The following is a 22,991-nucleotide window of genomic DNA, read 5'->3' as shown; positions in this document are numbered from 1 at the left end:
CCTGCCGCCTCCAGGTCACAGAAAGGCGGGCGGACACTCGGACCGGGAGACAGGAAAAGAGGCCGACGAGCAGGCAGGCAGGAGGCCCAGTCCCAGCCCCGACGCAGCGCAGATCTGGGAGAAGGAGCTGTGCTTCTCTGAAGCACAGACACAGATCAGAGACAGAGAGGGGGAGAGAGAGAGAGAGAGGTAACCACAGCAGTGCTGATGCTGCTGCTGCAGCAATATAGAGCACAGTGTGTAAGAGAAAAAAGCAGAGCGAGAGAGAGAGAGAGAGAGAGAGAGAGAGATGGGGGAGACAAAGGTGTGGACGGATAAAAGAAAGAGAAAAGAGCCTTGGTGCAGTAATGAAAAAACAGAGAGGTAGAGATGAACGAAGGCAGAGAGCGTGAAAGAGGTAAAACGAGACTGCTGGAGTAGGGGTAGAAATGGTGAGAAAGAGAACCACAGTGCACGCAGAAAGTTAGATACAGACACATAGCTGCATACAAACAGATTCACATAATGACATAAAGGAGGACAGGCAGCCAGTACTGAGGCCACAGTCCCAGTGCCTGCCCATCTCTGTGGGGAGGACTGAGGGCAGGGCTCCCTCTGCTGTCTGACTGCGGGACTGCAGCTGGCAGGGGCTGCGCTGAGCTTCCCAGCATGCAGTCAGTGCAGTATTCAGGGTTATGCAACTGCCTTTATATAAAAAATATCTCCGACTGGCTCATGATGTTCAGCTCTGTGCCTCGACACAGAAATTATGTCTTTATCCCTGGTGAAGTCGCTGCAGCCTCAGAGAAAACTACAATGGGAACAGATTCAAGAATCCAGCAGCACTGAAAAAGTCAACCCGGCGGACCTCTTCAGAATCAACAGCTAACGTTGAACCAGAGGAGACAAGTGGAAATTAAACACATGTAAAACTAGGAACAGGAGGTACCTCATTGTACAAAGAGTTCTGGTAGTGTGGAACAAGCTACCCAAATGTGTTTTTAAAGCCAATACTTTGGTTTCCTTCGAGAAGCAACTGGACAAGAACAATTAGCTACTAACTAATTAAATGTGTCATAAAAAATTCCAGACTTTCAAAAAATATCGAAGCTGCTATCACAGTAGATTGTGATATTTGCATTTGTTATCTCGTTTAAACACAATATTTTTTTTCCCCGTGGTGTAAACACAATTCTGTTAGGGTTCCAGTACAGGACCAGCACAGTGTCCTACTGCCTGATGGCCTCGGGTTCCAATACAGGACCAGCACAGTGTCCTACTGCCTGATGGCCTCGGGTTCCAATACAGTTACCAGCACAGTGTCCTACTGCCTGATGGCCTCGGGTTCCAGTACAGGACCAGCACAGTGTCCTACTGCCTGATGGCCTCGGGTTCCAGTACAGGACCAGCACAGTGTCCTACTGCCTGATGGCCTCGGGTTCCAATACAGGACCAGCACAGTGTCCTACTGCCTGATGGCCTCGGGTTCCAGTACAGGACCAGCACAGTGTCCTACTGCCTGATGGCCTCGGGTTCCAATACAGTTACCAGCACAGTGTCCTACTGCCTGATGGCCTCGGGTTCCAATACAGGACCAGCACAGTGTCCTACTGCCTGATGGCCTCGGGTTCCAGTACAGGACCAGCACAGTGTCCTACTGCCTGATGGCCTCGGGTTCCAGTACAGTTACCAGCACAGTGTCCTACTGCCTGATGGCCTCGGGTTCCAATGCAGGACCAGCACAGTGTCCTACTGCCTGATGGCCTCGGGTTCCAGTACAGGACCAGCACAGTGTCCTACTGCCTGATGGCCTCGGGTTCCAGTACAGGACCAGCACAGTGTCCTACTGCCTGATGGCCTCGGGTTCCAATACAGGACCAGCACAGTGTCCTACTGCCTGATGGCCTCGGGTTCCAATACAGTTACCAGCACAGTGTCCTACTGCCTGATGGCCTCGGGTTCCAGTACAGGACCAGCACAGTGTCCTACTGCCTGATGGCCTCGGGTTCCAATACAGGACCAGCACAGTGTCCTACTGCCTGATGGCCTCGGGTTCCAGTACAGGACCAGCACAGTGTCCTACTGCCTGATGGCCTCGGGTTCCAATACAGTTACCAGCACAGTGTCCTACTGCCTGATGGCCTCGGGTTCCAATACAGGACCAGCACAGTGTCCTACTGCCTGATGGCCTCGGGTTCCAGTACAGGACCAGCACAGTGTCCTACTGCCTGATGGCCTCGGGTTCCAGTACAGTTACCAGCACAGTGTCCTACTGCCTGATGGCCTCGGGTTCCAATGCAGGACCAGCACAGTGTCCTACTGCCTGATGGCCTCGGGTTCCAGTACAGGACCAGCACAGTGTCCTACTGCCTGATGGCCTCGGGTTCCAGTACAGGACCAGCACAGTGTCCTACTGCCTGATGGCCTCGGGTTCCAATACAGGACCAGCACAGTGTCCTACTGCCTGATGGCCTCGGGTTCCAATACAGTTACCAGCACAGTGTCCTACTGCCTGATGGCCTCGGGTTCCAGTACAGGACCAGCACAGTGTCCTACTGCCTGATGGCCTCGGGTTCCAATACAGGACCAGCACAGTGTCCTACTGCCTGATGGCCTCGGGTTCCAGTACAGGACCAGCACAGTGTCCTACTGCCTGATGGCCTCGGGTTCCAATACAGTTACCAGCACAGTGTCCTACTGCCTGATGGCCTCGGGTTCCAATACAGGACCAGCACAGTGTCCTACTGCCTGATGGCCTCGGGTTCCAGTACAGGACCAGCACAGTGTCCTACTGCCTGATGGCCTCGGGTTCCAGTACAGTTACCAGCACAGTGTCCTACTGCCTGATGGCCTCGGGTTCCAATGCAGGACCAGCACAGTGTCCTACTGCCTGATGGCCTCGGGTTCCAGTACAGGACCAGCACAGTGTCCTACTGCCTGATGGCCTCGGGTTCCAGTACAGGACCAGCACAGTGTCCTACTGCCTGATGGCCTCGGGTTCCAATACAGTTACCAGCACAGTGTCCTACTGCCTGATGGCCTCGGGTTCCAATACAGTTACCAGCACAGTGTCCTACTGCCTGATGGCCTCGGGTTCTAATGCAGGACCAGCACAGTGTCCTACTGCCTGATGGCCTCGGGTTCCAGTACAGGACCAGCACAGTGTCCTACTGCCTGATGGCCTCGGGTTCCAATACAGTTACCAGCACAATGTCCTACTGCCTGATGGCCTCGGGTTCCAATACAGGACCAGCACAGTGTCCTACTGCCTAATGGCCTCGGGTTCCAATGCAGGACCAGCACAGTGTCCTACTGCCTGATGGTCTCGGGTTACAATACAGTTACCAGCACAGTGTTCTACTGCCTGATGGCCTCGGGTTCCAATACAGTTACCAGCACAGTGTCCTACTGCCTGATGGCCTCGGGTTCTAATGGAGGACCAGCACAGTGTCCTACTGCCTGATGGCCTCGGGTTCCAGTACAGGACCAGCACAGTGTCCTACTGCCTGATGGCCTCGGGTTCCAATACAGTTAACAGCACAGTGTCCTACTGCCTGATGGCCTCGGGTTCCAGTACAGGACCAGCACAGTGTCCTACTGCCTGATGACCTCGGGTTCCAATACAGGACCAGCACAGTGTCCTACTGCCTGATGGCCTCGGGTTCCAGTACAGGACCAGCACAGTGTCCTACTGCCTGATGACCTCGGGTTCCAATACAGGACCAGCACAGTGTCCTACTGCCTGATGGCCTCGGGTTCCAGTACAGGACCAGCACAGTGTCCTACTGCCTGATGGCCTCGGGTTCCAATACAGTTACCAGCACAGTGTCCTACTGCCTTATGGCCTCGGGTTCCAGTACAGGACCAGCACAGTGTCCTACTGCCTGATGGCCTCGGGTTCCAATACAGTTACCAGCACAATGTCCTACTGCCTGATGGCCTCGGGTTCCAATACAGTTACCAGCACAGTGTCCTACTGCCTGATGGCCTCGGGTTCCAATACAGTTACCAGCACAGTGTCCTACTGCCTGATGGCCTCGGGTTCCAATGCAGGACCAGCACAGTGTCCTACTGCCTGATGGCCTTGGGTTCCAATACAGGACCAGCACAGTGTCCTACTGCCTGATGGCCTCGGGTTCCAGTACAGGACCAGCACAGTGTCCTACTGCCTGATGGCCTCGGGTTCCAATACAGGACCAGCACAGTGTCCTACTGCCTGATGGCCTCGGGTTCCAGTACAGGACCAGCACAGTGTCCTACTGCCTGATGGCCTCGGGTTCCAGTACGGGCAGTTGTCTGAAGTGCACTGTAGTCCTCAGAAGGGTCTCAACAACAAACCTCTGCCAAACGTCAATTAGTACTGTCGGTATTACAGGTCAGCTTCTGCTCCTTTGTGTGTGTGACCTGCTATTATAATCTCTCAACGTCAAAGCTAATGATGGATCCTTTCCAAACGAGCAGCGACTACACTGCTCCGCACACAGCGGGGGTGGCTGTGTTGCTGTGCAGGTACGGAGAGTGTCGTGTCACTCCTACCACGCCGGAGCACATGCCTGGAGAAATGACCGCGCTGCCACTTCTTCCACAGAACCGCCAAACACAGAGCAAAATCAGCCCAGCACTGCCTGACTGTTATGCAAACTGTACAGATCTCTCATATCGTTTCAACTTCATTGATCTCCTTTGAGAAAGAATTCAAAGTAGCAAAACTGAAATATAAAGCTCTTAGTGTTTACTCATACAAAACGTTTAGGTGGTAAAACATGAAACAGATCAAACTGGTGTGCAATATAGGCTTTTAACTATACAATCCCCCACAAAACCAGGAAAGTATCATTGTAGAGGATCCCTTAAGACTAAAATAAGATAATGCACCCATTAGCAGAATTATTCTGCATTGACATAATGCTATTCAGTAGCACAGACATTCCACATTTGGCACAATCAAGACGCTTAAAGAAAACCAGCCAAGCTACAATCATCACAATTACATACATATCATGTTAAAAATCCCCGAGCTGCAGACAGAGCATTAATACATTATTATCAACGCCTGCCGTGTTGTTAAATACTGGTCTAGAGCCAGGAGCAGGGAGTCTCTAAAACTGAAGGCTGTGTGTATTCGTGTATTTGTGTGCGTTCCTGTTTCTGCGCCAGCCTCTTGCCTGTCCTGCCACCTGCTGGAGCATGGAGGTACTGCAGCCGGTCCTGCACACACGCGCGCGCACACACACAGGTGGGCTCGTTGAGCTGCAGGGCTCCAGACTAAAAGTTACTTGGGAGCCACTGGCTCCCAAAATGAAACGTTTAGGAACCAAATGACTTTTTTTTTTAGTCGCCAAATTACAGAATCAAAAATAGTTCGTCGGCAACGCACCCAATAAACTCAGAATCAGCACATGCGGTGTCGCTATCATACGCCTTTGATGCATCCATTGCGTTCTTTTCCACGAGTCTTCCTCGGCTGTTTTTGTCCCAGGCGCTGAAGGTGTCTGCCTTGTGGTACACTTCACGCAATCACACAACCACTCAATCACCAGCGTTTTTTATGCGTCTGACTGTCTCCGTGTTTTTTTTTTTTTTACCGTTTCTGTTTTGAAAATGATTCGTGCCTTTGAACAGCTCGGTTTTCCCTGCAGCGTCCCGACCGGCTTTAGAACACAAGTCGCCATACATCAGCTGTTTAACTTCATCATAGCCGAGCCAAACGAATTCCTGAAGCCACGGAGTTCTGAAATGCCGTTCAGACCTTGTTGACGGACGAATCGCTCGATTTAGACGCACTGTCGTCCATGCTCACTGGGTGAATCTTGAGGATCCGTTTCAGTGGTCGAAGGAGGGAGATGCTTCCAACTCTTTAAAAAAAAAGTGTCATTTTAGCTTCGCCATTATTCGCAGATCAGCCAGCGTGGGGAACGTGTGCAGTGGCCTGGGTTCTAGTGCGTAGCGTCTTAGCTTGGTACCTTTTAACCAACAACATTGTGCAGTGATGAAGGGACCTTTATGTAATTAAGTAACGCCTCATCACCAGATGAAATTTGACCACATATCCACACAAAATAATAAGCTTTGGTGTCTGTCGCTAATGGCGACTAGATATTAAATTGTCGCAAATCTTTATTTTTTGTCGCATTTGCGACCATTTCAGTGGCAGTCTGGAACCCTGGAGCTGGTATTCCTCAGAGACCTGCTCCAGACTGTTTCAGCACAGAGGCGTTGATGATGTCCTGGAACCTGCCTTCTGTTGTAACACCTGCCTGTGTCTCTTATGTCCTTCCCTTTGTTAAAGACTGCGTAACCACACAAGGACAACAAAAAGCCATTCAGCCCATCAGCGTCATCTGCTTTGCAAGCAGATGTTGATCCAAGAACTTCGTCAGGTCTTTTCTAGAAATACCCACACAGACGGCAAGGCTTGGCAGCTGTTCCACACTCCCACTGCTCTCGGGTTAAAGAAGGTCCTCCTGTTATTCTGTTCTGAAACGGCAAGAAACAGCCTGCACTCTATGCTTAGCCAGGGGGTGAGTTAGTGCTACACTGCGCGCACTAAACAGGGTGTCTTTTGACCTACGTCCAGTGCGCACCTGCTTGTCTCTTATCACTATGATGGATGATGACTCCAGACCCCCCCAGGCCCAGTCCCTGCTCCCTGCTCCCTGCTCCCGGTGTGGGCGAAAGGACAGAGAGGATTCTCCAGGTCCAGGGTGACAGAGCACAGCAGAACGCAGACAGCCCCTCTGGCTGGAAACAGCACAGCCTGCACCCCTCCCCCAGCCAGACAGGGTAATTCCAAAGCTCACTGAGGACATGGACACAGAACAAAAGGCCAGCAGGGCGCTCGGACACAGACACAGACGAGCTCGAACCACACATCAATGAGACCGAATGACGTTACAGTGAGATCCTGCAGGCGGACTGTCTGGAATACAGGGCACTGGGAGGTTCTGGTCTCTACATCACGACACGGGACGGCCCAGCCCTACAGACCGTCCAGAGAAAACCCATCACCCCTGTTCCGGGGCCCACGGGCTCAAGGTGACAGGACGTCACGAAGGAGTGAAGACGAGTTCGGGAAAGACGTCCCAGAGACGCTCAAGATTCAGCAGAGATGAAGTTGACCACAGCTGTAAAAAGCCAAATCGGGTTCAGCAGGAACAAGCCGGGAGTATTCAGATATCACTCCGTCACGGGCTGTGAGTGAGGCTCTTCGGGCTCTTTCCTGTTTGTGAAAGAGAAAGCAAGCAGGGCTATCTACGCAAAAAGAACCCCCAGCAAAAATCAGGCTGCGAACGTTCAACAGTGCAATCCAATCCATTGCCTAAGACTTTATATGGCAGTAAAGAGTGGGGTACAATCACAGGCCAAAATAGCACTAAATTAGACAAAAAAACCCTGTAGATGCCCTGCACACATTCTCCAAGTGCAGAGAAAAACACCTAACCATGCATGCAGGGCTGAATTAGGCCAATATCCACTGCTAATCAATACACAGGAGAGAGCAAAAAAGCATTGCTTCTATCTAAGAAGAGCAGTGATCTAAAAAGAGCAGTGACCAGAGCCTCCTACCACCTCTGGGCTTTGCTGAGCCCAGAGAAGAGCTCCCTCAACCAGCTGGGCCTGAGGCTCGCAGCCCTGAGCTGCACTAATCCCAAGAGCCTCAGGACAGCACAGCTACAACAGCACAAATCACAGCACGCACCAAACAACACTACACACAAATACAACACAAACTAGAACAGGCTGACGTTCTAGCCCCTAAAAAGACACTGCACGCTGGCCAGGGTGAGACAAAGAGAAATAGACCCTGAATAAATACAGCTTGAGTGCCTACAGCCTGGCCATAGAAACCGGGACACACAGGACAGACTGTGCTCCCACTGCCAGCGGGGAGAAGCAGAGACAGAGACGCACTTTCATCTGCACTGTGAGAAAAACTCGGGGATGACACAAACATTTTCCCCTAAAATAACAAATCAAATCCCAGAATCCCCACTCCAGCCAGAATCAGAAGTTTCCAAACCTCCTCAAGAGAGCTACAGAACAGTATTCAAGATTCAGGATTCAAGATTCCTCTATTCGCCATGTACAACAGGTGTACTGGAATGCTCACTTGTTCAGCTGTACCCAGTAACATCAGAGAAAGAGAAATAAAGGTGCACAGATGGCAAACAGGCATGGACAATAAATTCAGACAATAGACATTATAATACAGCCAAGACAGGACATAGTGAAAACAGTGCATACCTTAAAGTGCAGGTGCTAATTTGAGCTGTTTAAGATGCGGACTGTTTGGGAGAAGAAACTGTTTTTGAATCAATTTGTCAGTGTTCTGATACTGCGATACCTTCTACCAGAACCCACTGGATCACCGGGATCACTCGTCACAGCCTAAAGGACAGTGAGAGAGCCTCTTATAAACAATAATAATGTGGGTTTGTTTGTTGTAAATGTCTTCTAATTGGTAATGTTTTGGCCACACTGTAATTCATCGGTCATGCCAATAAAACTCGTTGGACTTGAATTTGAAATTTGTCATACAATATCCATAAACACTTCACTAACTGATCCCCCTGGCCGAGCTACTTTTCTCTACAGTTAAGTATACATTTAAAAAAAGTCAACCTTTAAGAAATGAGAACCGAAAGCTGTTGTTACTCAAGTGACTGATCAGTTAAGGCAGGGCGCTGCAGTAATGACACAGGAGAGAGGGGTGTACCAGTTACCAGGCACTGGAGAGAGAGCCCTGACCTCTGTTCTCAGTGCCCTCCGTCTCCATGCATCTCAGTGTTGCTACAAACAGACAGCCTGCTCTGTGGTTTCCAGGCTATTTGAACTGAACAGTTGCAGTTGCAGGGAGAGGCTGGGCAGAGCTGGAGCTCCTCGACCACAAGCACACAGGCTCTGGAGAGGCAGGTCAGACAGCCTGGGATTGCAACAATGGGAAGAAAACACATTCTCCCATTCATCCACACAAAAGCAAAACTCAGAAACCAAAACCAGAGAACTGCCCGGTTCATTGTTAGGCTCCACAAAGCACATTTACTGGGACACAGAACTGAAGACAATGTTTCATTATAAGGCTCATTATATGATTCAAGTGTCTCAGAAAGAACATACAGTATCACTATATATACTGCATTATCCTTTTCCTTCTTCAGGCAAGCGAAACTAGAAAAAGCCTTAAGAAGACCTAGAATTTAAGACAGATCACAAACAAGAGGAGGCCGTTAGTCCCATCAAGCTAGTTTGATTTCTCTTTTCTCAAACCTCGGGGCTGGTAGCATTAAATCAACCTCAATACTTACTGAAGAAAATAAGAGGAGAGCATTTGGCTCATCTGGGTTGCTTGATTTCTCATAGTAATGGACCTTTTTTTAAATACTTATTTAAAAACACAAGAATGATTACATATGATAGGAGGCCATACAGCCCATCTGTTTGGTTTGGCTGCTGGTAGGCTCTCATTATTGACTACTGAAAGAAACCAGGGTATCAGCTTAGACAATATATCGCCCTTACCAGAGTGTCCGCCTGTCAAATTTTACTTTACCTTTTACAATGAATATTATTAATCAAAAACTGAATGCTCAAACTGAATACTGTTGTGGGGGGGAGGTTAAATGTTAGCAAAATATGCAAAGAAAAACACAAAACTAAAATACGCTGATTGTTGATTGCATAAGTACTCACAGTCCAGAATCAGTCCTGGTGGAAGCACCTCTGGTCACAACTACAGCTGCTAGACTTCGGGGGTAAATCTCTACTAAGGTTGAATGCTGGGATGGTGCAATATTTGTCCATTTGTCTTTGCAAAATTGTTCGACCTCTGTCAGGTGGGTTGGGGATGATTAATTATTAAAGTCTTGTCACAGATGAGACATGGTCCTATAATACAACGCAGGCAGCCAGCTCCATGCCTGACAGTAAACATGGTGCCGCCTGGAGCGGTGCTTTGCGGTGGATTTGGGCCAGACGTAGAGCTGTGCATTTAGACCAGATTCCAGTTTCGTCTTGACTGACCACAGAAGCCTTTGCCACATGTCTGCAGTATCACTTAACTGCCTGGTTGTAGATTCCATGTGGGGTCTGACATGGATTTTCCACTCTGCCAGACTGCAGACTGATTCTGCTGTGGACTCGTGGACATTTTCTTCCACCTCTGGTGCCGAGCTCATCGCCCTGGACTGCGCTCAGCTGCTCGAATTGGACGGGCAGCCAATCTAGGCACATCCAGGCAGTTTCTGTGTGGGGCAATACACCTTCCACTCCTCCACCAGCAACAGCACTGCGTTCAGGGGCACTGAAATGCTTCTATATTCTGCTCAGTATCAGTGCCTTTAATAATAATAATAATAATGTTTCTTTATTAGCCCTATACAATTTCTTGCATTAGGAATTTGTCTTTTCACATACCCCAGCTTTTCTCCATGGGGACACAGACACACAGACACGGAGAGAAGCTTGGGGTCAGAGCGCAGGGTCTGCCATTGTACGGCGCCCCTGGAGCAGCTGGGGTTAAGGGCCTTGCTCAGGGGCCCAACGGAGTAGGATTCCTCTGCCGGCTGTGGGATTTGAACCAGCAACCTTCCAGCCCCAGGCACAGATCCTGAGCCACAGAGCTACCCCTCCGCCTTTCTACAACCTTACCCTTATTTTGAAAGCTCCTTGGTCTTCATGCTTGAATCTTTGCTTGAAATTGCCTACCTGACTGAGGAACATTACAGAGGCAGTACTTATTCTGAACCACTATTGCATCTAAAGCAGTTTTGGTGCACCTAAACTAATTCAGGTCTGTCATACCAAAGAGGCTGAATATTTAAGCAATTATGATCAATTATAAGCAATTATTATTCACTGCATCAACATCATTCTGTTTCTTTCTATCAAAGGTCCACAGAATATATAGGCAAAAAATATTTTTGAACTTCATATTACCTTTGCTACATTTATGATTATTGTGTTGCAAATAATGTATCTCAGTGCCGTCAGTATTGTAATAACATTGCTGGGACCTTTCCCAAGGTCTTTTCCGAGGCTGGGGACAGTGGTCTTGAACTCCAGTTTAAACTATCCAGTTAGCTTACAAGTACGTAATGTAACCCCTTCTCCATGATTATACAGAGAGACCCTGCAAACCCAGCTGGGCTCTGACCCTTGCGAACGGAACTAAGAGGATTCTTTATTCTGCAGGATATTGTCACCTTAAATAAACAGGGGTCCCTCTTGCAGGTCCCCAAAGGCTGTAAACTAAAAGGCTAGGAGTGCATCTTTAACGCATTGTTTTATCAACTGTGAAGAATGATCCAATGTGACAACGTCATCCTTAATTGTCCCATTAACACTTCTTCACAAGTCGTAAAGTTAGCCACGGGCACTCTTGCTCTAAAACATTCTGAGGTTGGGAAGGAGTTTCGAACTTGTCACATCTATCAAACAACGGGAGCAATGCAGTTAATTGGGAGCTTGGGGTGAAACGAGGAGGGGTGCCACCCCAGATCCCAGATGACTTCTGTCTGCGCCCCAGTTCTGTGGCAAGCTTTATTTCCACACACACACCCCACGCGCTGGCTGCCTGAGTCAATCACCCCTCAATTCAGAAGTAATCTGGCAGGAGAACAGCCTCTACCTGACAATCCGTCAGCCTTGCTGTGACCGAGAGGGTATTTGTGACGGGGGACAAAGGGAGTCAGGAAGCAGAGGAGAAGAGAGGAATCAGGGGAGGGACAGAGAGCTCTGTTCTCTCCTGCTGGAACACTCACGTATTGGTACTGCCAAATACTTCTCATGCCACTAAGGCTAACTTTGAATTTCAAAATGTGAGAGAAATACCAACAGAGAAACAATGAGGGAAAAGTGGAAGAGAAAGAGAGGAAACTGGGGAGTTTCTATTGTCCTGCCAGAGTACAGGGCTAGAGACATGCTGCTTTTGTGTAGAACACAAACAACATGCTGTTTATTTTAAGTCTCCTCTATTGTGCTCTGAATACCCTGCAATTGTGGCGGCACTGGTTCAGCTTGTCAGGGCAATGAGCTGTTCTGAACCTGTTCAACACAGAGCGCTCACAAACCGAAGGTTGGCATTCTCCAAGAGCCCTTCCCTCCTAGATAGGTCGGCCCAGCTTTTATCCGTCTGTAACTCCATGCACACAACACACAACAGAGCAGGCACCTGCAGCAGGCTCCACACCCGAAACGTTGCGTCTCGTTTCCTATCAGCGTGGAATAAGCCTTTAGCTGGTCCAGAGCCAGTCTGGTCGCATGCAGAAAAGCAGAAGGACTGCTCCAGGGTGTGGAAAGGGCTCTGCAGCCGAAAACGTGTTTTTTCTGCTATTTGGTGCAGAACTGACCCCTCTTCCTTTGCACACTGACATAGCTCCCCACCCACACCTCTGAGCATTGCTGCCCACTCCCTACCTCCCTGAACAAAGTTCACATGGTCCAAAACTCAGCTGCTCTTCTTCTGACACGCTCGAGGCCCTGTGACCACATGGCCCCTGTCCTGACTCGTCCGCACTGTCTTCTCATGATCCACAGCATTCAGTTCCAAATTGTACTTTTCAAGTCCTACACAACACATCCACACATTACTTAGCATCTCTCCGGACTCCCCATGTTTCAAGCAGGGCCGTTTATTAGTATGGTACCTTCTGATTGATGCCAGCACCCCAGGACGCTCACTTTCAGCAACTCTGAAACTCTCTCCCTGCCACTCTGAGAAATGTGACAGTTTTTAATAACAATAATATTTGCTCACACTTATAAGTGCCCTTATCTGGACACTCCGCTCAAAGCGCTTTACAGGTAATGGGGACTCCCCTCCACAACAGCACCCAGAGTTCACCAGCTCTCGGTGGGGAGGAGAGCAGAGTGATGAAGCCAGTTCAGAGAGGGGGATTATTAGGAGGCCATGACTGGTGAAGGCCAGGGGGGAATGTGGCCAGAAACGCCCTGGGAGTTTTAGTGACCACAGGGAGTCAGGACCTCGGTTTTCGGTCTCATCCGAGGGACGGTGCCCGTTTACAGTCTAGTGTCCCCGTCACCATACTGGGGCATTAGGACCCACATGGACCACAGGGTGAGCGCCCCCTGCTGGCCCCACTAACACCTCTTCCAGCAGCAACCTCAGCTTTCCCAGGAGTCTCCCATCCAGGTGCTGACCAGGCTCACACCTGCTGAGCTGCAGTGGGCTGCCAGTTCTGAGTTGCAGGGTGATACAGTTTTAATTTCTAGACTAAAAACTGTCTATGAAATAGGCACTGAAATAAATCCTTGTAAATCCCTGTATCCAATAGGCATGTACAGCAAAGACAGGAGGAGATATGTCTACCGCCACTATCTAGACTGCATACATTAGAAATTCTTGATGGGTTCCTCGGGCTCTGTCTCACTCATTTCAGACACTGTGCCTCCGGCCTTATCAGTTTCAACAGTGAAACATTAAATTCCAGCCCGATTCCATGAATGCCAACTGTGTGTGGAGAGGTCACTCTTCCTTATAGAGGACAGAGGCTGGGAAATGTGCAGAACACTGCACCTCATCGGGTGAGGCTGTAAGAGCCAACACCCTGAGGGCATAGAAACCCTAATCGGCTCCACCCCTGGGTGAGAGACGCCGAGCGATAACTCAACAGAGCCGGCAGCCCCGCGTGTGATCTCCTGCCACGGCCGGGGGAGCAGAAAGTGAGCCTGTCTGAAAATATTTTACTGTTGTAAAACGTTTGCAAATGTTCTGCTAGGTGTTGCTGCTTAAGCTACATTGTAAATTCATCTCATGCCAATAAAGCTCTCAGGATTTGAATTAGCAGCCCAGGTCTGTTCAAGTGCAAAGGTGTTGCTGCTCTGGACTCCGTCCAGAGGAGAACAACCAGATCCCTTCCAGGTCCTGGGAGAGCGTCCTGCACCGACGGGCTGGAGGAACTGAGCAGAGAAGACAGTGAGGGGAGCTGATACAAGTATTCAAAATGCTCAAAATCACTCAGCCCAGCGGGTTTCTTCTGCTGCTGAAGGGTGAAACACAAACCAGGGAGCACAAGTGGAAACTGTGTGGAGGTGCATTTAAAACTGCGAACAGGAGGCGCTTCTTTACACACGGGGTGGTGGGAGTGTGGAACAAGCTGTCCATTGTTGGTTGAGGCCGATTCCCCGGCTTCTATCGATTAATGGCTGGACGAGATCCCAAGGATCAATTAGCCACTAACGACCAAAGGGGCTCGAAACAGAGCCTCCTTCTGATTGCAGCTTTTCTTGTGTGCGAAGTGCAAACACTTCTACAGATAAGGCTGAGGTCAGGGTTAGAGACCCTGAAGCCATTAAACATTGGCAAGCGCACCTGTGTATACAGCAGTGGTTAAGAGGTTACCAGGCGCTTTTTCTGCGTGTTGACAGTTTTCTGCCTGCTCTCTTCCTCCTCCTACACCGGGCAGCCCTCGGCCGCTCGCTCAGACAGAGACAGCACACAGCCCCGCCACACCCAGTGCTGCTCTAGAAAGGCCTGGCTGCTGTCTGGTGACTGGGGCAGGAAACCTCTGTCTCCGGCACCTGCTCTTTCGTCCCGGGACTGCAATACCCGGCTCAGATTTCAGGGCAGAAGGAGTCTGTCCCAAAGGGGAGGACAGTGTTACTCCGGCGTTCAGTTCGGATATTTCGGAAGAGGTGTTAGTGGGGCCAGCAGGGGGCGCTCACCCTGCAGTCCATGTGGGTCCTAATGCCCCAGTATGGTGACGGGGACACTATACTGTAAACAGGCGCCGTCCTTCAGATGAGACGTAAAACCGAGGTCCTGACTCCCTGTGGTCACTAAAACTCCCAGGGCGTTTCTGGCCACATTCCCCCCTGGCCTTCACCAGTCATGGCCTCCTAATAATCCTGTGGTCATTAAAAATCCCAGGGTGTTTCTCGAAAAGAGTAGGGGTGTCAACCTGGTGTCCTGGCCAAATTACCATTGGCCCTTACCAATCATGGCCTCCTAATAATCCTCATCTCTGAACTGGCTTCATCACTCTGCTCTCCTCCCCACTGAGAGCTGGTGTGTGGGGAGAGTACTGGAGTACTATGGCTGCCGTCACATCATCCAGGTGGGGCTGCACACTGGTGGTGGTGGAGAGGAGCCCTCATTACCTGTAAAGCGCTTTGAGTGGAGTGTCCAGAAAAGCGCTATATAAGTGTAAGCACTTATTATTATTATTATTATTATTATTATTATTATTATTATTATTATTTGTTCCGGTTCTGAATGCAATCGTGAAGCCCAGCTGGCGGCAGGTTCCTCTGTTCAGCAGCGGGCTGGTGGGTTGCTGGGCTGCCGCATGCTGACACACACCGATGCTGTTAACACTACTGTCACCGATACAGCAGACTACCCAGCTCTGCACCTCAGAGGCTGTGGGGTCTGACGGCTTCCCTTCACTGCTCAGCGGCAAGCGGACTGAGAAGACACACAGGGCTACAGCTCTCAACAAGCCGAGTTTGGCACCGACGCCGAAAAACATTCCTGGCAGAACACAGGAACAGCCCTTCTCATGAAGACCTAGCCACGTGCAGCGCTGTGCAAACTTATTAGGGGTCTCCTCGTCTTCCACAGTTTTCATTCGATATTCCTACGAAATCCCACCGCTGTAACGGCAAATTCTCGGGTTACTGTAAAAATGTAGAACACTAGTTTGAGCTTCTGCGCAAGAAAACAGGGAATCGTGAATCCGTATAATTTAATTCACCCTGGCGTGCCGCTTGGGAAACAGCTGAATAGACAGAACTTAATATTTCAAAAGGGTTGCCATCCCAAATCCACAACACACTTCCAAGAAAACTAATTGCCTGTAGATAGGTTTGCGAGAAAACCTGAGTTAACTCGTCTTTGCTGTAAATTAATACTTATTACGTGCACAAGCTAAAGGAATGCCAACTCCTGTGAGCTGGGACATGAGCAGGCTATGTGCCTGTGCTACACAGACACTTCAGAATCAAGCGGTTCCTTTTTTTTTTGGTCCCCCTGAAGCTTTGTTTTTTGCCCCTTTTTTCCAGGTTGAAAGTTTAAAAACAGAACCCCCTCCCCTCGCACAAAAAAAGCCACCTGGCAGGTATCCAGTCGGGGAGACTCACCGAGGGGCAGTTTAAAGAAAGGCAAGTGCGCTCGGACCACCAGGACATCGATGACAGCAGCAGACGGCCTCTCCCCCCCAGTCCAGGCCCTGGCCTCCTGGTCACCTACACCACTCTGCAGTGTCACAGGCAGCTCCCTCACCCCGAGCCCTGCTCCGATCCCAGGGGGTAGTGCACAGGAGGGGAGGAGCTGGCTGGCTGGCGGCCGGGGCCAGGCCTGCGGACAGAGGGAGCGCGTTCCCCCCCCCCCCCCCGGGCTCTCCGCCCCGGCCCGAGCGGGAAAGACAGCTGGCTCGGCTCTACAAAGCGCCTCTCCGCAAGAGTTGGTTTCGGAAGGGGTACAGGGGTGCAGAGTGTGAGCATGTGTGTGGGGGGAGTACCGACTGAGAAGAATAATAATAATAATTCCTCACACTTACACAGCTCTCTTCTGGACACTCCACTCAAAGCGCTTTACAGGTAATGGGGGCTCCCCTCCACCGCCACCAGTGTGCAGCCCCACCTGGATGATGTGACAGCAGCCATAGTGCTCCAGTACCCTCCCCACACACCAGCTCTCAGTGGGGAGGAGAGCAGAGTGGTGGAGCCAGTTCATAACAGGAGAGGAGTTTTGTTTCTGCTCTTTAAGGGGAATAAAGGGGACAACAGAGCAGCCTTGCTCCCTCACTGCTCCCCGAGGGGGAGTGTCTGGGTTTGGGCTCGTGTTGAATACTTCCTCACACCCTGCTGAACCCACTTCGACTGGATTCAAAGAAATTCCCAAGGCTTCTACACGTTTTTCGGGGTTTGGGGCGGCTGCCCATCCCGCACGAAATCACGAAAACTTTCACGGAGCTGGACGCAAGCAGACAACCAACAAGCAGATGAAGAGTTCAGGTCGGAGTTCACTTCAGGAGTCGAGCTGACAGCCCCCTGGTCGCGCAGAGGCCAGTACAGCGAGCGGGATGTGGGAGGCTCTGCCCAGGGATCCCTGTTCACAAGCCCGTTGTGCCCCAGCCAGCGCCGTGAGCGTCAGCCCGGGGGGGGGGGGGGTTGACGTCAGCTCCGTCAGCTCTGTTGACATCCTCACGCGCGCGACCCCCCCCCCCCCCCCCCGGCGCCCCGCCATGACCATGACGTCACCCGGGCTCCCCTGCCCCGCTCCCCCGCGCGTGGCGGAGCCTCGAGCTGTGCGCGCGAGCAGAGCGCCTCTCGCCTCCAGCATCACATCGCTTCAGCACGGCGGCCAGGCGCTCTTGAAGGCGGAAGCATTCAGAAACACGGGACCAGCACACCGCTAGAGCTGCTACGTTACCGTCGCTTGCGTATTCAGTGCTTTTTCCACCCGGTTTTTTGTGAAACTCTCTCTCGCAGCTCCCGCACCAACGATAGATGTCAACGTCAGTCACTTCTCGTCTTGCAGCAGCGGAGCCCTCAACACCCCACCCCCCCTCTCCGAACCACCAACAGGGCAGCAACTCGGCTCGGGGGCACGAACTGCACATCCCAGCCCAGCCCGGCCCAGCCCAGTCCGGCCGGTCCGGCTCCGGCAGCCCAGCGCCCGGGCGAGGAGGTGGTGTGGGCGGGCTTGGCACCAGCTGTAGACCCGCAGCACGCCTGTCCCGCCGGCTCCAGAGCCCACCGTCCCCCCCCCCCACTCGGGGCTGCGGATCGTTGCCAATAGCAACTTCCGACTCCACGGCCGGGCAGCCCCGGAAAGAGGAGCCGCGGCCGCAGCTCCCTCCCTCGGCACCCAGGGCACCACAACACCCCCCCCCCCCCCCCCCGCTCCGCCATCGCGTCTGTGTGCGCCGAGCGTGCCAGTGTCAGCGCGCGTCTCTCGCCAGCTCCCCCTCTCCCGCTGTCAGCGCTGTCAGAGGGGCCGCCGCCGCCGCCCTGCAGCCCCGCACCGCTGCCTACCTCCGGTGATGGGCTGCCTTGTCCTTCTTCCCCTTCGGCCGCCGCCTGCGGGCCTGGATGGCCAGCACTGCGGTGGGGATCGCAGCGGTGTGCGGGAGGGCGACCCGGGAACCAGGCAGAAGCAGTGGAGGGAGAGAGACAGACAAGAGCGACACATCAGTTTGCCGGTTTAAAAGCATCGCTCGCCCTCCGCACCACCGCCGCCACCGCCGTGCGGAGCGCACAAACACACCCGAGCCCCCCGAACCTGCCCCCCAGCCCGGCCCAGGACGGCTGAGGCTTGACGCATGAAAGAGAGCCGGTTACCCTTCCGAGAGCTCATGTTGGTATCCTTCTCCACCTCGGCGAAGGCGGCCGGGATCTCTCTCTCCGTCCGTCTCTCTCTTCCCTTCACCGCCTCTCTCGGGGATGCGCGCTCCCCCGGCCGTCGTCGGGAGGCGCGCACCCTCCTCCCAGCCAGACAGGGGGACTCGGGGGCGCGCTCCGCTGTCAAGACCCAGCGTCGCGGGCGCGCGCCGGCTTACCTGAGCCGAGGCAGGTGCAGCGGGAGAGAGAGCAGCGGTTGGTTGTTTTTGGCGCGTGTCCCCGGCGCGAGGTGACGGGTGAGGTGATCGCTGTGGCCCAAAAACAAAAGCGATGACGCAGGCAGGTCAGTTCCTCGTGGTAACGGCGACCCGCGCGCCGAACGGTTAGTCTCCGCGGTCCGAAAACGGCGGTTCACACCACAGTCTTTAATTTAACCGCAAAGTGAATATATGAACAAAATAGACCAGTATTCCCGTTTTGTGTTGCCATGTGATCTCCCGTATTTACAAAAGGTCCCCTGCTTCGAGATTGTATTTCAATTAATGTAGCTCTGGAAGTCCAGGAACAATTAAAAATAAATGACTAAAGTGTAATGTGCTGTTTGTGATTGAAATATTGTGCGGTATTACTCTAATTTACCGCATCGTTGTGTCGGGGGCGGTGTATTGGATTTTTAATTTCTGTAGTTCGTGAGAGTACAGCGGTGAGGACAGGTTTTGAGGTGGAGTTGTGATGAATCATTGTATACACTGCACGACCTGAACTAAGCTTAATAAAGGTCAGAGTAACAACACAATACAGTGAGGATTCAACTTTTGTCTTTTATCCGACAATAACTAGGAAGGGAATACTAGTTCTTATGGTTTTAAAGAGATTCGAGCTCCCAAACAAAAGACATCCAAGAAGATTAACAGTAATAATCCATCAAAAGGAGATACAATTGTTTCCTTTCTTTCCCATTCACTTTTCTTCCGCGGAAAGCTAACACAGAGTGCCAAAAGGCATACACTCTCCACATAAAGGCCTTTAAAAGTGTGTGGGAGTCTCTGAAAACGGGCATCTGTAGTGTTTCAGGATTTATATTTATAATTTTGTTCTACCTCTTAAACCTTTAAACTTGTGGTCCTGACTAAGCTCTCATTAAGAGCTGTGGACAAATTCGGTTCTGTGGCTGCACGGTCCTGTCTCCTTCAAGTGCCTCTTTCCTTCAGTTGGTGAAGCTGTTTCTACCTGCCGCCCTGTGTGTACCTGGGGCTGCTGGGACAAAATAGGAGCTGCACATCCCCCAGGTGAGGCAGCACTTCAGGGGTGAAGAAGTGGGTCCCTGCTTTGGGATGAAGAACTCAGCACACATGTAGTTGTAATTATTATTCAGTTAACACAAATGAAAACAGCAACAAAGAAGATAACAAAATTAGCACAAAGCAACACAAGGGATTAGAAATGCAGTAGAAGACGCCATTAGCAGACACAGACACCAATTAAATACAAGCCTTTCAATACAAGAAGGTTTTGAGTCTGGACTTAAGGATTGCTATCCTTGGGGATAGATTTCCAAAGCTTTGGGGCGTAGCAGAAGGACTTGTCAACTGTGGAGTGTAAACGCGCTTGGGGAAGCAAGGGGAGACCAGAATCGGATGAACAAAGATTTTGAGGTGGGGAGTAGGAAGATAATAAATCAGACAGGCCCTGAGGTGCCAAGCCATGCAGAGCCCTATAGGTGAGCAGGAGGATTTTGAAGTCGACATGAAACCTGACAGGAAGCCAGTGCAAGGCCTCCGGGACAGGAGTAATGTGATGACTTGCACGCAACCAGGTCAAGCTTCCAGGTGCTGAATTCTGGACATACCAAAGTATGTTTAGTGTGGATCTCGACACCTCAGTGAGTAGGGCGCTGCAGTTATCATTCCTGCAAAAAATGAACGTGTTAACCAGCTTTCCTGTTAATTTAGAGACAAAAAATAAAATGTGTTCTGGCAATATTTCTAAGATGGAAGAATGATATATTTACAATATTTTGCGCATGTATGTCAAAGGTCAACACCCCCAAATTCTTTTTTTTTTAACTGAGATTCAAGCACAATGCAGTCCACATGTAGGGTTACTGAACTGGCCCTGGATACAGTAGTTCAGGTGCTGATAAGAATCACTTCAGTCTTGTTGTAGTTTAAATGAAGAAAACTTTGGGTCATTCATATGTCAGAGCTGCAATTAGAGAGCACAGAAACAGCTGCTTCAGTGTCATGTTTTGGCTGGATGTAGATTTGAGTATCCACTAGTTTAGAGATGATAATTCTGACCATGTGATTTTAATAAGCGACCAAGCAAGAAGATTTAACTGCAGAACAGTAGGTAAAAATGCTGAATATTACAGTATAAATTGGTCCAGACATCAGGTGCTTTGGATAAGCACATTACCCGAGTGAATTAATAAAAATATCATTGTAGCATAGTGCAGGGTTATTACAATAGCCTGCTTTCCAGTCTTAGTGCTTTCTATTGTATTATCGCTGCCCACGGCAATTCGGCTATTAAAAATAATCATTATGGTGTCATGGAAAAAAAATAACTTCATATCAGGCAATTCAGCAGAGCTAGTAATAACAGTTCAGACAACGCGTGCGCTCACTCGGTCCTTCCCTCATTGATAAACTGAAGCTGTGCAGCTCAGAATAATTCCTGAAAATGAGCTCAGATTGTGTAGTTTGGCTGAGCCATGTGGCATGAGTTTTCTGTCCCAGCGCAGCCAGTATTCCCTCTGTGCCAGGCCTCCTAGTTATTGTCGGATGAAACTGTGACCTGGGAGTGTTATCCGGTTGCAGTTCTGCACAGTGCTGTCCTCTCACAGGATCATTCTGTCCACCGCATAAATGGCCTCTGTCCAGGGAAATTAGAAGTATTTAAATTTCCTCTAAAGGCTTTGACAAAGTCAAACCAGAGGACACAAGTGTTACGACCACGGACAGATGTCTGTGTCGGGTCTTGTAGTAGACCCTATGCGATGCGGTAAGAGCTGGAGAAAACAGAAGACGTAGTATGGGAAAACACACAGGGGTTTAATAGTGCACAAAATAATAGTGACAGTCCGTGAGACAGTGAACGGGGGAGACAAACAACGGCATCCAAATCCAAACAGGTCCAAAGGCAGGTCAGGGCACAGTCCGGGAGTCCAGCGGCGACTAATCCATCCTGGGACACGACAAGGTTAAAATCCCCGGGAGGGGGGGACACACGGACAGACAAAACATGGAGGTCCAAGGGTGACGGGGCGAGATCCTCCAGACCCCGGGCTCAGGGAGCGGGAGGTGTCGGGGATGAGGCCTACGCCCTCAGGAGACGGACGTAGGGTATCCTGGTGCTAGGAGGGCCTCATGTCATCCGTACCCTAATGTTGAGCCCAGACGACTGGAGGAGCGGGTCTTTAAATAATACACCTAAGAGGGTACACCTGGGGAGTTAGCAACAATTACAGAAACAATAACGGGAGCAGTGGAGCGCCCTCTAGGGAGGGATCTCGGGCGTGACAACAAGTGGAAATATAGATGGAAGTGCATTGAACACAGAGAACTGAGGTTTATAACTTTCTTTACACAAAAGGTTGTGGGAGTATGGAGCAGGATATCCACCCATGTTTTTGAAGTTGATACCCTGGCTTCTTTCAGGAAACAGCTGGATGAGCTCCTCGAATCAATTATCTACCTCTCGTTTGTAACCGTTCTTATGTTCGGGAGCTTCGTGAGACAAATACCACCAGACTTCGCACGCCGCCTAACCCCCAGCCAGAGCGCAAGAGCATGGACAACATACGCATGATTGCATCAGCTCAGTCCAGCTGGATCAGACACACTCATCGTGCGATCCCAGCCCCTGCACCCAGGGTGCTTGGTTTTTGTTCTTGGAGTTTCTTGGTAGTCGGCTGATTGAAGACTCTCCCCTGACACCCAGCTCAGAAGAAGGGACGGCGTCACAGAGGAAGCAGCCGGAGCAGACCTGCAGCTGGGCAAGAGCTGAAATGCCAGGGAATGGCAGCAGTCTGTTCTGTGTTGGCACAGGTAGCAGTGTGGCACACGGACTCCAGACAGAGGGGTTGCGGGTTCAGATCCCAAGTGGGGTGCTCCTGTCTTGCCCATGGACAAGGTACTTTGCTCACATCTGCTGTGTAAATGGGTCTTTAGGTCAGATGGTAAAATACATGAATAATGATGAATAATGAAAAGAGAGGGTTACTCAACCCCTTGGTATGTCTGTTGCTGGTCTTCTTTGCTACATGACCTTGGGGACCTTCTCACTACCTTGCATTACTCACCCATGTTGTACTGAGCTGTAGCTACGCCAGCAGTTACAGTGCGGCACAGCCAGTATTGCATGTACTGTAGCCACATGTTGCCCAGCTGGGCCTGCTCTGGACTATTTTATGTGTCTTATGTGATTTTGTACACCCGCACAGGAAAAACTGAACGTGCCGTCCAATACGGTAAGGGACGGCCCAGGAGACAGCGGCAGGCTGCAGTCTTGGTGAGCTCCGTTATCTGCCCGTGCTGTGACGTGGGGCTGTGGTAGCCTCGCTCAGGGGATCGCAGACCCTTGGACCCCTGTTTTCAAACTGACAGACATCACAAAGATATACCCATATTTAATTGAAATACGCTATTTAAAATAATGTTTTAATTGCCAAAGGCAATCAACCAGCTTTTGCTTCATTTACAATT

The 22,991-nt window shown here is 50.8% G+C and overlaps 1 protein-coding gene across 6 annotated transcripts in view; it reads right to left on the bottom strand.

Annotated features, from left to right (window-relative positions):
* The window catches only part of srpk2 (SRSF protein kinase 2), a 79,126-nt gene extending 60,754 nt beyond the window's left edge, over window positions 1-18,372 (bottom strand). For 4 of the 6 annotated variants that reach the window (XM_088923485.1, XM_088923486.1, XM_088923489.1 and 1 more), the window contains exon 1: window positions 17,977-18,329. In XM_088923485.1, coding sequence (XP_088779611.1) covers window positions 17,977-18,155 — 179 coding nt within the window. In that variant the 5' untranslated portion in view covers window positions 18,156-18,329. Of the gene's footprint in view, window positions 1-17,976 lie in introns of all 6 variants that reach the window. The other 2 variants (XM_088923490.1, XM_088923492.1) reach the window with 1 other exon arrangement.
* Window positions 18,373-22,991: the final 4,619 nt, after the last annotated feature.

The sequence above is a fragment of the Atractosteus spatula genome, chromosome 8 (assembly GCF_055471065.1).
Source record: "Atractosteus spatula isolate fAtrSpa1 chromosome 8, fAtrSpa1.hap1, whole genome shotgun sequence".
In the NCBI taxonomy this organism is placed as follows: Eukaryota; Metazoa; Chordata; class Actinopteri; order Semionotiformes; family Lepisosteidae; genus Atractosteus; species Atractosteus spatula.
This window is presented reverse-complemented; position numbering and strand designations above follow the sequence as displayed.